The 15,550-nt window shown below is 48.0% G+C and overlaps 1 protein-coding gene across 2 annotated transcripts in view; it reads left to right on the top strand.

Annotated features, from left to right (window-relative positions):
• Positions 1-15,550, top strand: part of LOC119187864 (fatty acid CoA ligase Acsl3) — a 99,461-nt gene that overhangs the window by 18,767 nt on the left and 65,144 nt on the right. The window contains exons 3-4 of one of the 2 annotated variants that reach the window (XM_075878750.1): positions 12,925-13,125; positions 14,426-14,603. In XM_075878750.1, coding sequence (XP_075734865.1) covers positions 12,925-13,125; positions 14,426-14,603 — 379 coding nt within the window. Of the gene's footprint in view, positions 1-12,924; positions 13,126-14,425; positions 14,604-15,550 lie in introns of those variants that run through there. The other variant, XM_075878751.1, reaches the window with a different exon arrangement.

Genomic DNA, 15,550 nt, shown 5'->3' with positions numbered 1-15,550 from the left:
GTCGGCCACTTCCGAAGCTGATGCAGAAGGTACGGGAGCTGTTTCGGCGTAGCGGGTCAGGTGGTCGACAGCTGTAACTATCCAACGATTGCCCGTGACAGTCATAGGAAGCGGACCATACAGGTCAATGCCAACTACCTCGAATGGTTGCAGGGGACACGGGAGCGGTTGTAATTGTCCACTTCGAGTTGATGTAGGTAGCTTGCGACGCTGACAAAGGGCGCATGAGGCAACGTACTTCGCGACAGAGGTGGACAAGCCTGGCCAGTAGTAGTGACATCTTATGCGGTCATACGTTTTCTGGAAGCCCATGTGTCCAGCAGACATGTCGTCGTGATATGTCTTCAGGACTTGAGCCCGAAGAGAGCGAGGTAGAACGGGCACCCAGCGTTGACCATCAGGGTGGTAGATATGACGGTACAGGACGTGGTTGTTGAGCTTGAATTGCGTCAGCTGTCGGCGAAGACGGGCGTTAGGGGGCCGGCAAGTCCCGTCAAGACGGTCCATGATGCGGCGACAGTAAGGGTCAGCACGTTGGTGAGATAAGAACAAACCACACTCGCTTGGAGAAGTTGGGTCCAAAGTAGTTAATGACGAAACATGTAGGGAAGAGACGGCCGAAAGCTTCTCGTGTGCAGCAATGGCGGGTTTGTTAAGCGGCTCCGAAGAGAGCGGGCAACGCGAAAGGGCGTCGGCGTCTTGATGCTTGTTTCCCGACTTGTATGTGATAGTGAAGTCGTATTCTTGTAAGCGAAGAATCCAGCGACCAAGGCAGCCGGACAAGTTCTTGATTGTCGAGAGCCAGCACAAGGCGTGATGGTCCGTAACCACAGTAAAGTGGCGGCCGTGGAGATAAGGTCGAAACTTTTGTATCGACCATACGACCGCTAGGCACTCCTGTTCGGTGATGGTATAATTCTTTTCAGTAGTGGTCAGTGCACGGCTCGCGTATGCGACGACTTTCTCACGTGAAGATTTGTCTCGCTGTAGAAGAATTCCACCAATGCCTCGACCACTAGCGTCTGTATGCAGGAGCGTAGGCGCGGTTTCGTCGAAATGGCAGAGGACTGGTTCGGATGTGAGTGCACACTTCAGTTGGGCAAACGCCGCTTCACATTCAGGAGACCACACAAAGGCGACGCCTGATCCGAGCAACTTGTGCAATGGTGAAGCTATTGAGGCGAAGTCTCGAATGAATCGGCGAAAATAAGAAGCGAGGCCGAGGAAACTGCGCAAATCTTTGGCTTTTTCAGGACGCGGGAAGTGTTGGACAGCGGAAATCTTGTCAGGATCGGGACGAATACCGTCCTTGCTTACGATGTGGCCTAGCACTTTAATCGTCTTGCTCGCAAAACGGCACTTCTTGGTGTTCAGCTGAAGGCCTGCGTTTGCAAGGCACGTAAGAACTTCGTCCAGTCGTTGCAAGTGCTGAGGGAAGGTTGACAAGAAAATAACGATATCGTCTAAATAGCATAAGCAAGTCTTCCACTTCAAGCCTCGTAAAACTGTGTCGATCATCCGCTCGAATATATATCACTCTTAGCAATATTGACATACATGTCAGCAAAAAGACATTCATATATACGCAGCATTTTGTAGATAGCGGAGCAGCAGTGCGCGATACAGAATATGGGAAGGCAAGGTGACTTTAAAACATGAGATACAGATAATATGACGGACACTCGTGATATCGCAACATTTGTGAATGAATAGAAACAATAAAAGAAGCCAATACCATGTTAAGTTATGTTCGTTGTCAATGAAGTATACATGAGCATAATATCACCATTGATGTCGCAACGTGGTAACAGAGTGTGCATGCGTTCTGGTCAACTAACTGATGTGTCACCGATGGCACCGCAACGTAATCACAGCAGTGAACAAACCTGTATGTGGTCTACGGCGGTTGATTTATCTGTTTTGCCGGCAAAAACGTAAGCCTCCCTGGGTTCTCGTTTGGTCCAGACGCTATTGCGTTAAATTTATGAATAAGAAAAGATTCACGAACTTCCCTTTCGTAATACAATTTAAAACCAGATTCGAGTATTGTGGCAGTTATGTTGTCGAAAGAGTGGTCTGGTATAGCGAGGTGTTTGGACAGGGGAAGGCTAGGTAGGCCCAAGACGTGTGACCTGTGATTATTGAAGCGAAAGCGGAAAGCTGTCTCCGTTTGACCAATATATTGGAGGTCACATTATGAGCATTGAAGCAAGTAGATTTCATTGTTCGTGTCGCAGTTGAAATTTCCTTTTATCCAGACTGAAGTTTGACGCAGAGCTCGTCGTACGCACGTATTCCCTGACGAAGGCCGGTCCCCGGACGTAACGTTGGCAATAAAGCATCGTTTTTCGTTTGCTCGTTTGCTTCATCTGGTGACTTATAACTCGACCCGAATCCAGGAAGACTTTCAAGAAATACCAAATACCTATGGATTCTGGTAGGACGGCAACGAAAACGATCAAATGGAAATTTCCGAAGACGACTGTTTCTATGGCTTTCGTTGGCGACTCCCAATCGAAGTATCTGTTTCAGCACAAGTGTTGCGATATCACAAGTGTCCGTCATATTATTTTTATCTTATGTTTTCAAGTCACCTTGCCTTCCCATATTCTGTATCGCGCACTGCTGCTCCGCTATCTACAAAAATGCTGCGTATGTCTGAATGTATTTTTGTTAACATGTATGTCAATATTGCTAAGAGTGATTATTCACAATTGGGGGACCCCATGCTATATGTCCTTAAGAAGTGCGTGTTACTGTCATATGCACGTATGCCCTGACGAAGGCCGGTCCCCGGCCGTAACATTGGCAATAAAGCATCGTTTTTCGTTTGCTCGTTCGCTTCATCTGGTGACTTATAACTCGACCCTATATATATATATATATATAAATATATATATATATATATATATATATATATATATATATATATATATATATATATATATATATATATATATATATATATATATATATATATATATATATATATATATATATATATATATGTATGTTGTATACGAGGGACTATTGGTCAGCTACCAGCTCGTAAAAAGTTCATGTCTTCGTGACACCACACAGGCTTATAAAAAGAGTGTGCCACACTCGCCGCCATGGCTACAGATAGCGCTGACTGACACTCCAACGTTTAAATTCATATATTTACCCAATAAAGTGGCTGGGAGGATAGCCGCCGTTGTAGCTCAGTGGTAGAGCATCGAATGCGTTATTCGAAGGTCACAGGTTTGATTCCTGCCCATGGCAAGTTATCTTTTCTCCCACTTTTCTTTCTTCACATTTACTTTACAATTTGGTCTAATAACCTCCCCTATACTTTCCTTGGCATTATTGTCTGTTAGATTTCATTATTATATCGTTACGGGGAAGATTTATTCACCGACAGCAGGTCTTGCTAACGGCTTAAAGAGAGAACAGTCATGCAGGTCAACGGGGGAAGCTCGAGAGACCAACCCACAACAACCACGTTGTCGTCTTCCTCCTTTCGGGTGCCATTTCAGCTGTGCCGAAGTGACAGTTCCATACACGTATCATCATACACGTCTCGGTGCCTGTTAAATGAGCGAGTCTGCTTTGTAGGGCTTGAGACGGGAAACGTGGACTATTTCCGTTCCGGGTGCAGCAGCCGATGAGTTTGTGGTAGCGGCGATCTCGCAGGTCACAGGTGTGACCTGACGATGGACTCGGTAGGGCCGAGCGTATCGTGATAGTAGTTTCTCGCAGAGGCCGACCCGTTGAGATGGGAGCCACAGAAGAACAATAGATCCCCCAGAAAAAAACGGCATCCTTATGTGCACGGTCGTAAAGGGACTTTTGTGCTGTCTGCGACGACGATAACCGAGCGCGGGCTGCCGTGCGTGCCGTGAGAGCACGGGTGTGCGCATCCTGAGCGTACGAAGTGGAGGATGATTGGTCTGATGAAAGCAGTGTGTAGAAGGGCAGTAAGAGATGACGTCCGAAGAGTAGATAAAATGGGGAGTAGCCTGCTGGTTCATGACGCGACGAGTTATAACCGAAAGTGGCGAACGGCAGAGCTATGTCCCAATCAGTGCGGTCAGTAGATACGTACATGGAAAGCATGTCTGTCAATGTGCGGTTTAGGCGCTCTGTAAGGCCGTTAGTCTGAGGGTGGTAAGATGTGGTGAAGTTGTGACGAGTAGCACAAGATTGGAGTAGATCATCAACCACACGAGATATAAAGTAGCGACCCCGGTCTGTGAGCAGGTGAGACGGAGCGCCATGCTGCAGAATAATGTCGTAAGCAGGAAGTCGGCAACGTCTGTTGCGCAGCTGGTTGGTAGCGCTCGAGTGACTGCATACCGAGTGGCATAATCTGTGGCCACTGCAATCTATTTGTTTTCAGCTGATTGATTGATATGTAGGGTTTAACGTCCCAAAACCACCATATGATTATGAGAGACGCCTTTTTATTTTCAGCTGTAGAAGTAGGAAAGGTACCTAGCAAGTCCAACCCCACTCGAAAAAATGGCTCGGCTGGAACTTCAATAGGTTGAAGAAGACCGGCAGGGGGAGTCGTAGGCTTCTTTCGGCGCTGGCAGAGGTCGCAAGATGCGACGTAACGGCGAACGGAGCGGTAGAGACCCTTCCAGAATAATCGTCGTCGAACGCGGTCGTAAGTTCTGGAGACTCCTAGATGTCCAGAAGTTGGAGCGTCGTGGAATTGACGCAGAACATCCTTTCGCAGGTGATGTGGTACGACGAGTAAACGTTCCGTGCCGTCGGGGTGTAAGTTGCGGCGGTACAAAACGTTGTCTTGAAGCAGGAATCTGCTAGGGGAAAGGACAGCATGACGCGATTGAAGGCGGTCAATGATGGTGAGCAGCGATGTATCTCGGCGCTGTTCGTCGGCCACGTTCAGAAAGTCAGTGATGGCTAAAACGCAGGCATTAGATTTCAAATCAGTGGAGTTATGTGGATCAATGGGATTCCGGGATAAGCAGTTAGCATCGCTGTGCAGCTTTCCAAATTTGTACACAACCGAGAACGTATACTCCTGTAATCGAAGTGCCCATCGGCCGAGTCTTCCTGTAGGGTCCTTAAGCGTTGACACCCAGAAAGCGCATGATGGTCCGTGATGACTGCGAACGGACTTCCGTATAAGTACGGATGAAATTTCGCAATGGCCCAAACGAGGGCTAAGTATTCCCACTCAGTGATGGAATAATTTTTTTCCGCTTGCGACAGAAGGTGACTAGCGTAGGCTATTACACGGTTGGTGCCATTCTGTATCTGAGCGAATATAGCACCAATGCCATGGCCGCTTGCATTGGTGCGAAGCTCTGTTGGAGCTGCTGGATCAAAATGAGCCAACACAGGTGGTGAAGTGAGGGCGGTAATCAACGACGCGAAGGAATGTTCTTGGTCCTTCCCCCAAGAAAAGGCCACATTCTTTTTAAGGAGATCCGCGAGGGGCCTAGAAATATCCGCGAAGTTGAAGGCAAAGCGGCGGAAGTATGAGCATAGCCCAATAAAACTGCGAACTTCTTGTGTGGAACGCGGAACCGGGAATACTCGGACTGCCCGGACTTTGTCAGGGTCGGGTTGAACACCAGTGGGGACAACAAGGTGGCCGAGTAGTTTAATCCTCCGGCGTCCAAGTGAGCATTGCGACGAATTTCTTTGGAGACCAGCGCAACTAAAAACGTCAATAATTGCCAAGAGACGAGACAGGTGGCTTTCGAAGGAGGGCGAGAAAACGATTACATCGTCCAGATAGAAAAGGCTGGTCGACCATTTGAAACCACGAAGAAGAAAGAGAGTCCATGATACGTTAAAAAGTAGCAGGGGCATTGTACAACCCAAAAGGCATGACTTTGAATTGTTAAAGGCTTTCGGGTGTGATGAATGCTGTCTTCTCGCGGTTGTGATCATCGACCGAAAATTGCCAGTATCCGGATCGAAGGTCAAGAGAGGAGAAATAGTTGGCGCCGTGGAGGTAGTCGAGCACATCTTCGATTTGGCGTAGAGGATAAACGTCCTTCTTGGTGATCCGATTCAGGTGGCGATAGTCGACGCAAAAGCACCAGGTGTTGTCCTTCTTTTTAACTAAGACCACATAAGATGCCCAAGGAGTCGATGAAGGCCCAATGACGTCTTGCTGAGTATTTTCTCGACTTCCGTCTGTATAACTTTGCGCTGAGCACGTGACACGCGAGAAGGACGTTTGTGGAGTGGTCTGGCGTTGCCGGTGTCGATGCGGTGGGTTACGGCACTTGTGCGGCCCAGGGGACGGTTGTCGACGTCAAAGATATCCAGGTAAGAAAATAGAACACCCCGGAGCGCTGCAACTTGGGAAAGTAAGAGGTCGCTGGATATCATTTTGTTGAGGAACGCCTTATATTGCGGGGTGATGACAGGTTTCGCCACGGTCTTAATGCCAGGGGTAAAAGAGCAACTCGAACATTCATCAAGGGTGGAAGGATCGGCTAAAGTGATGCCTTGGGGAAGAACTTGGTTCGACATAGAGAAGTTCAGAACTGGAAGTAGCACCGTGTTGTTAGCAACAACCACTATAGTACGTGGTAGTGCGAGGTGGTGCGTAAGGCTCAAATCAATGAGGGGAGCCACCAGATAGTCTCCATCAGAAACAGACGGAAAGGGCGACATAGGAATGTACATAGTAGCCTGGGGCAGTAGCCGTAGAGACTCCACGGATTGTAGCCGAGTGCGACTTGGAGGAGTGAAATCGGAGCACAAAGGCAATTCGAGCCGTAATATACCGGTAGAACAATCGATGAGGGTGGAGTCGGCGGTTAAGAAGTCAATTCCAAGGATTAGTTAGGTCGTGTGGGCAAGCATCAAGGACTGCGAAGAGAACGGAAGTGTGGTGGCCGGCAACAGTAACGCGGGCAGTGCACATGCCAAGCACCGATGTTCAATTTTCGTTGGCCACTCGAACAGTAGAGAACATAGCAAGTGTGAGAATCTTTTTTAGGCGAGATCAAAGTTTTGAAATCTTAACAGATACTTGGGCACCAATGTCAATTAGAGCAATAACGGCGTGGCCATCAACGAACAGCCGAAGTAAATTGCGTCTTGAGTTTGTAGCCGGTTGAGGGTTTTCGTTCTGAGTCGTCAACGCAGCGCCACATCCAGCAGCTTCACTCGTCAGTTTCCCAGGGAATGACCAGAATAAGCCGGTGACGGAGAGCGGCAGCGTTGAGGGGACCGTGACGGCCAACCCTGAGGTGACGGCACAGCGGCTAGACCAGTTTTTTTGGGCGACGACGTCAGCGTAGGACGGTTCGGAGCCTGGAGATGAACGGCGATGTGAAGGGTCCTGAAGATGGTCATACGAAAAAGCTGGTTGCGAATAGTCTTCATGGTCCTGACGGTGGTGGAAACCGAGGAGACCAAGCTGCTGCAGCGACAAGTGGAGCAGAGTGGTGGTCAGCGTGGTGGACGGGAGTGCTCATGGGCTGTGGCATGATCCTGGCGGGCTGGGGAACCTGGATACCCAGGTTAGCAAACTCCTGACGTACGACGGCTTGAATAAGCGAGACTGTTGCCCAGTTGTCTTGCGCAAGGGGCTGATATAGCGGGTGCCATGGCCTCCAGCTTCAGGCGAACAATCCTTTTGATATTGGCAGGAGACGCAAGTGAACGGGGCACTGCAGAATCCTCGCAAGACGAAGTCGCAGCGGTGTTTGGTAGTCTAGTGAAGTGGTGGGTTATTCGCCTGCTTTTAGCTTGTTCGAATCGTCGGCATTCAGATATGATGGAGTCGACAGTGGTACAGTTCTTACACATTTGTATGTTGAAAGCATCATCAGCAATGCCTTTGAACACGTTGCTGATCTTGTCCGCCTCGGAGATGTTTTTGTCAGTCTTCCGGCACAGTGCCAGTATGTCTTAGACGTACGTGAAGTATGACTCCGTCGATAAATGAACACGTGACGCGAGTTCCTGCCGGGCTGCCATCTGACGAGCAACTGACCGACCGAACAAGTCGCGAAGCTTTTGCCTGCACGTATCCCAGCTGGTTAATTCTTCTTCATGCATCTCATATCAGGCGCGTGACGTACCCCGTAGGCAGAATTGAATATTTGTCAGCATAAGCGTCTCGTCCCTCCTATAGTGCTTGCTGACGTGCTCGAATAATGCAAGCCATTCTTCGACGTCCGTGCAGTCCGTCCCGGAAAACGTTCCAGGGTCAAGAAGATGGAGGAAATTACAGGTGATGGAGCCGGTGCGGATGGCGAGGCCTGAGTGCCGGTTTCAGGCATCGCGGCTGGACAAAGCTGGCGTCCACTGTGGAGTTCCAGAGCTGGGTTGTGTGAAGACCCCGCACCTTCCACCAAAAGATGTTACGGGGAAGATTTATTCACCGACAGCAGGTCTTGCTAACGGCTTAAAGAGAGCGCAGTCATGCAGGCCAATGGGGGAAGCTCGAGAGACTAACCCACAATAACCACGTTGGCGTCTTCCCCCTTTCGCTATTCGGGTGCCATTTCAGCTGTGACCAAGCGACAGTTGCATACACGTATCAATATATATATCATTTGGTTTCGTTCTCAGTGTTTACAGTGGTTCTTCCTCCTTTTACTTTCTTTCTTTTTTTCCTTTTCGTCTTTTTTCTTCTCTTTTTTTCTTTCTTTCTTTATTCTTTCTTTAGTTCTCTCTCACTTTCGCAAACATCTTTCAAGGCGAGAGGGACGCGGCAGCAACGAAGTTTGGAAGTTCATGTTAGTATAACTCATCCCCTGATAAAGGGAGGACCCCTCCCGAAACTGTTGGGAAATAAATATATTTATCCTTGTTGACAACGCTCCCGTTGTAACCGGAGGCAAGAAAGTAACCGCCACTCCTTCAAAGCGACTACGTAAGAGGCCGGAAGTAATCATTCCGCCGGTTCCATATCACCAACGTCGGGTTCTTTTGCTCGCCACTATAGATGACGGGAATAGAGGCATGGTTGCTGTCGCTCGCTCCCGTTTGAACGTGCTACAAACAGCCACCAGAGCACGCGGGCCACGTGTTCGCGTGTTGATTGATTGATATGTGGGGTTTAACATCCCAAAACCACCATATGATTATGAGAAACACTGTAGTGGAGGGCTCCGGAAATTTCGACCACCTGGGGTTCTTTAACGTGCACCCAAATCTGAGCACACGGGCCTACAACATTTCCGCCTCCATCGGAAATGCAGCCGCCGCAGCCGGGATTCGAACCCACAACCTGCGGATCAGCAGCCGAGTACCTTAGCCACTAGACCACCGTGGTGGGGCGTTTCGCATGTTCCCTTTCATAAAAATTGACACTCTACAAGGATACGTCCTCCCTCATTTCTAACTATTGTCGCAGCCGAAAAGCAGCATGCAGTACCACCAGCACCTTTGGTTTTGTTTCGGCACTGCGCATTCACACCGCCTCTAATAGCCGCCACTCTCATCTGCGGTAGTGGCCGAGAAGTGCGTGCTATAACCACCAGGGCACCCCGGAAACTCCAGCGTTGGTTCCCGATAGTCACGCTTTAAACGTGTGCCCATGCATTGATGTCTGTGGCAATAGGTTTGCGGCCACTTTTCGCTTCAGGGTTTGTGCCTCATAGGAATAGACCTTGGCAGATGTTCAAACTAATGGTATACAGAATAAAATTGGGGCACTTGCCGCAATAGGGAATCATGTGTAGATGCGAAGCAGCGGGCGCTAACGCTTACACTGGCGGTGATGTTGACGTTGGCGCTCATCAAGCGAAAGCTAAGGCGTCATTGACTGAATTCCGAACATGCGGTCCAATGCCAACATATATGGGGGGATCAGTGAACGGTTGTGTAGAGCGAAAAGTCGATTTTGTTATAGCAGGCAGCCTTGCGAGGAGATAGAGGGCTGGGCAGGGACAGTTTTGCGACTGTCTAACACGGTGAGAGGCTAGGCAGACAGTGTCTTCAATGCGCACACTGCGAGAGAAAGTGTGACCTACTTGGCACCGCCTCAACACCTGCAGCCATGGGAGCGTGGGGCGGACGGAGGGACAGCGTTACACAGGCAAGTTAAAGAGCTGCTTCGCATCTAAAAAATTTATTTGTTTCCCCTCGTAGTTTTCGTCCACCCAAAAACCCGTGTACCGCCATAAGCAACGTCTGTGGCCGGATTTCACTTATGAATGCGTGCAGTGGACCCAAAAGTTGTCACTTAAACAGAATGAAGAAAACTCTGAGCGTCTCAGTTATCGACAATCAGCGTACAGCATGCTAACAAACGCCATTCCACACGCACGCTGTCGAAATCACGCTTATCGCGATCAGGTTAGCGGCTATATCTGTGAATGCGATGTCGCCCAGCAAGGTGGTGTGCGAGAAGTTAAAGCTCAAGCGTTGTCCCCTAACTGGCGTGGTACACGGTCACCGCTGTAGATAGCGCGCGCTTCAGGCATTATCTGCTCCACATGACATTGCTTGTTACAACGCCTCCTTTATTTCTTTAAACGCCAATGCAAACGCACGCTTATCAACGGCAGTCGTCGGTTTGCCTTAGTTCATGGAGTGGTCGTGATGCGGCGCTACGTGAGGGGTCGTGCTGTTTATGTCACACGTGCTTCCGAGCTCTTTCCCCCGGAGAGGCGATCAATGTGTTTCTCACTACAATATCATGCGTCTGACGGATTGGTTCCTTCGTGTTCTTTTTTTGTGGCTCGAAGCAACGCCTCCGCCTCATCCCGGCGCAGCGCGTCCAGTAGCGTTGCAGTGACGCTTCCCCATTGGTTGCCCACATAGCGCCATGAACGGCGACACGCTCTCTGAAAACACCGTAACTTTTACAGAGCCAGCGGGACCGCCAACATAGTGACCACGAGGAATTCAAGACGCCACCCCATAGATCCGCACACAACTGAACAAAAATACTTCGTATGATTTCTGTCGTGAGGCACTACATGATGGGCTCTTTTCCCCATGACCGCAAAAAACACTCATGAAGGCTAGGTGATAAGCGAGAGCAAGGAAGGGCTATAGTAGACGGTGGTGAACGGCTGGATAGGGCACATCTAGCTGGCACTGATAGTTGGAGTGTTGTTTGTGAGTTTGTTTTTTGAACTAGTTGTACACGGCTGATGTAGAATTGATGGCGCAAATAGACATGGACGAGTGAACACAGGCAACACAGACGGGGACAAGAACACTGCACCCTGCGCTTGTCCGCGTCTTTGTTTATTCGTCCATGTCTGAATATTTGCGCCATCAATTCTACTTAAATCACATGAAATTTAGCGGCCGTAGCGCGTATTACACGATCCTAGTTTGACGATGAACCAAAAGTTGGTGCCGATTAACTGTGTTTTCCGAGAACGCATTGACTGGTGAAAAAAAAGTGTGAGTATAGTGCATTTCTGTGTTGCCGTCGCGAACATTGATACTGAGAAATGATAAGAAATGGGGACGAGTGAACCAGGTTCTATTTAACCACAGGCAAGTTTTATGCAGGTGCTGCTCACTTGGCGCTCCCTACGATTTTCTGAAAACAGTAACGCATGCCTCTCACATTTAGCCAAATAAATTACAACAGGCAACCTACCATAGACGGGGGAAACTATAGGGGATGTTAATTGCTTTTTTTTAATAGTGTATCAGTTGCGGCGTAAGCTGAAACAAATTAAAGCGGACGAGAAATGTCCCTTTTCGTCAGTAGTATTACAACCAACAACCTTCCAATTACGCGTCCGATGCTCAACCACGTGGGCTTCTATACGAAAGTGCTTCCTCGTAACTGAAAAGTAAAGTCATGTCAGTTTACGTCACAATTATATACTTTAAAGACAACAGTTGACATGTTCAAGTTTTGCGTGGTGTAACCCTCCGTTGGAATTTATTTGGTTGTGGGTAAGAAAGAAACCTGATAAAGAAGGTTGCAGGGAGACACGATCTCTCCAATGCTATTCACAACGTGTTTACATGAGGTTTTCAGGACCCTACATAGGGAAGAGTTAGGGATAAGTGTTAATGGGAGTATCTTAGTAATGTGCCATACGCTGACGACAGTGCCTTGATGAGTAATTCAGAAGACGAATTACAGTCATGATTACTGAACTGGACACGGAAAGCAGAAAAGTAGGTCTGAAATTATTATGCACAAAACTAAAGTAATGTGCAACAGTCTCAGCAGAAAACAGCACTTTGCGATAGGTGGAAAGATGCTGGAAGTTGTAAATGAATATGTCTAATTAGAACAGGTAGTAACCATGGAGCCGATCCATGAGAGTGAAATAACTATAGAAGAAAAAGAATGGGGTGGATCACATTTGGCAAGCATTCTCAAATCATGAATAGTAATCTGCCACTATTCCTCAGAAGAAGGTCTCTTACAGCTGCATCTTGCCAGTACTCACCTACGAAGCAGATACCTGCAGGCTTACATAGAGGCTTCAGCTTAAATTGAGGACGACGCAGCGAGCGATGGAAAGCAGAATGATAGGTGTAACCTTTAGAGACAAGCACAGCAGAGTGAGTCGGGGAACAAACCGGGGATAAGGATACTATACTTGAAATCAAGAAGAAGAAATGGATATGGACTGGGCACGTAGCACATAGGCAGGATAACCGCTGCTCATTAAATGTAACCGATTGGATTCCCAGAGAAGGCAAGCGGTGTAGGGGGAGACAAAGTTAGGTGGGCAGATGAGATTAGGACGTTTGCGGGTATAAAGTGGCAGCACCAAGCACAGGACCGAGTTGACTGGCGGATCATGGAAGAGGCCTTTGCCCTGCAGTGGGTGTAGTTGCGGCTGATGAAGATGATGATGATAATGATGAACAAAGAAACGAGCCCCTCGCAAAAAATTATCTTTTTTTGTTCCCTGTATGTCAAGTGTGATACGTAACTCTAGGAATTCGGAGGTTTTTCTTTTATTGCCCGAGTGTCCCGAGCATGTTCATCGTACAACAACGCAGGGAGGACCACTTTTGAGCAAGAGGGATGCACCGGTGGTTCGATACACGCCAGATGTCATGAGAGCGCAGTTCAAAGGGTTGGAAACAATTGATTCATTCTTCAGACATGCAGTAAAAAAGTACGGTGACAGGCCATGCTTCGGAACACGTGTATGCAAGAATCACAAGTACGAAATAGTCGATGGCAAGCGAATGATCAAGGTAAGCATTTCTCTATTCTTTTCGGCCTCAAAGGTCCCGAGAATGCGTTAGTCATTGGCGATAATTACGTCCTCCACTCTGCTTTCCGTATTTGTCCCAGAATTAAAGCGGCACCCTGTTCTAGTGCATGTAGCCACTTCACTGCACGTATATAAGTATGGTAATGCGTACCGGAACAGGGAGTACTTCTTATCACATCACCAGTGCCTACCAATGTTTTGTTATCATCCTAGATAGATACGTATGTAGCCGGTATGCAAATACTGATACAAAAATGATAAAATTATAATTTGGCAATTAAGCAGTATAAGAATACTTAGCGTTGTCAATGTGCGCTTATGCAATAAATACACCGTGATTGTGCATGGCTGACAACACTCATATGCCGTTATATTGAGGTAATATAATCCAGATATGCAATCTGTTGCAATATTGGAGCTTTCCTTGGTCGCCTACAGAGACTGATTTATGTGCTAGGCTGCTTGTGCTCTTATCAAAGAAATAAACATTCATCGTCAGTGTTCAGTATATATAACTCGTTCTTGTTGGAACGTCACCAATATACTAGTAATGAAGGAGCTCATAGTGTCGTAGTGCCTGTTTGATTACGGTTGTCGCAGGCTTCTTATTCCCACAGCTTCAGGTGCCTTTCGCAAGAGTAGTATTTTGCCCAAACTGAAGTGCGTAAGTTATGGTGCAATGCTAAAGGGTGCTTAAAAGTGTTGTTCTGGTCAACCTTCATTTATTTTTTTGCTCAACCACAGGTGAATCGGGCATCTGTTACATGACGCACCTGATCGCTGTGCTTCGGGATCTGTTCTCAGTGATGCCAGCTTTATTCCTTTATCAGAAATTTCGGTGTATGTGCTACAACTACGATATATAGGGACTGTTTCAAGCGCTTTTTATCTTTATTTTTTCAGAAGCATAGGCAGGAACAATTAATATTACACTTCAGTTGTAAAAGAGTTATTCCTTAGAGCAGATTATTTTACTCTCGCAACTACGTGCAGAGTAACTCTTGACCCTAGAGCTGTCCTCTTTCCACATAGCCAGCACAGGGACTGGGGGTTTGGTTACGTCAAGGTTGATGACGAGTGAATGCTGGCGGCAAGCATGCGATAAGGAGACACCAGATGCGATCGTGTTCGTTCGTTCCACCTAACCCGCAGCCCCCGGCCAAAAGTGGCTGCCCACGACAAGCGATTAACATTCTGGTGTCTCGTGCGCAATGGTTTCGCAGAAGCATTTGTTTAAATCCCCGGCGACTAGCATGCTCATTCACTAACTGGCTCCGCAGTATGAATTAGGTGATTATCGTTGGAAGACGTTCAAGGAGGCCGACGCCGCCGTGGAAGCCCTCGCGCGAGGTCTCACTACCCTCGGCCTACTGCCCTACTCTCGACTCGTCATCTTCGCCGAAACACGCGAGGAGTGGATGCTTGTAGCACTCGCCTGCTTCCGGAGGGCCATAGTCGGTAAGCAGGCCTCTTCCACTGCACACTTCTGGAGCTAATTACTCAATTTTGCGCTGAGTGTATTGAACTCAACAGAAGTCTAGCTATCGACTTGAAGACTTCGGATGCCACAAAACGATTCAGTGGCCGCAACAGTAACAACACTCGGCAGCTTCACTATCAGTGCCGCAGTCATCAAGGAAAAAGTGCATGCGTGTCTTCCCACCATGTTTGAAATCTACTGCGGAATTCAAGGTGAATATGGGAGACTTAGTAAAGAATACCGGTCTCTGTATGAACCTTTGTTTTTCCGCGCTCATTCAATTCACATGAGCTGCTGAATTTCAGAGAAGCAACAGTACTGGCATCGAACGCTTGCGCCAACGTTTCGGCCATGTGAAGGCAGCATTACGGTTGCGACCACTCGGAGTAATCGAGGGAACGCTCATGTGCACCTATCTTTGGACGTGTGAAGCTATTCTTGTTTAGTTAGCGAATGCTTACTGTACTACTGTACCTTACTAACCATAACTCTCCGAGTGTTGATACCTGTAATATTAGTTTAATTTCGCTGATACCCACAGTATGATTATGAGACTCCCGGATTATTTTTGACCATTTCCATTTCTTAGCTATTGATAGCGATATGAATAATTCATATCCGTAGCGCCTCAAAGTAGTGGTCTTGTCCAGTGTAGGGCTTATTGCAGCAAGTATTCACTTCAGTTTTACGCACACACAGACACACACGAACGGACGTTGCTCGATGACAGCGAATGCTCGCTGTCACAGTGCTGGCAGGATTCTCCACGCAGGCAGATGTGAGCAAACGCCCATCGTGCGATATTTTAGCGCATCGGCAAAACATTAAGATAGCACCTACTCGGGCAGACAGTGCTCACAAAGTGACCAGCCCTATCGGATCACTCTGTCTCTGCACCCGTAGCAGATTACCTGCAGAATAGGGC

The sequence above is a fragment of the Rhipicephalus microplus genome, chromosome X (genome assembly GCF_043290135.1).
Source record: "Rhipicephalus microplus isolate Deutch F79 chromosome X, USDA_Rmic, whole genome shotgun sequence".
NCBI lineage: Eukaryota > Metazoa > Arthropoda > Arachnida > Ixodida > Ixodidae > Rhipicephalus > Rhipicephalus microplus.
Note: the sequence above shows the minus strand (reverse complement) of the source record. Positions and strands in the feature narration are given on the sequence as shown.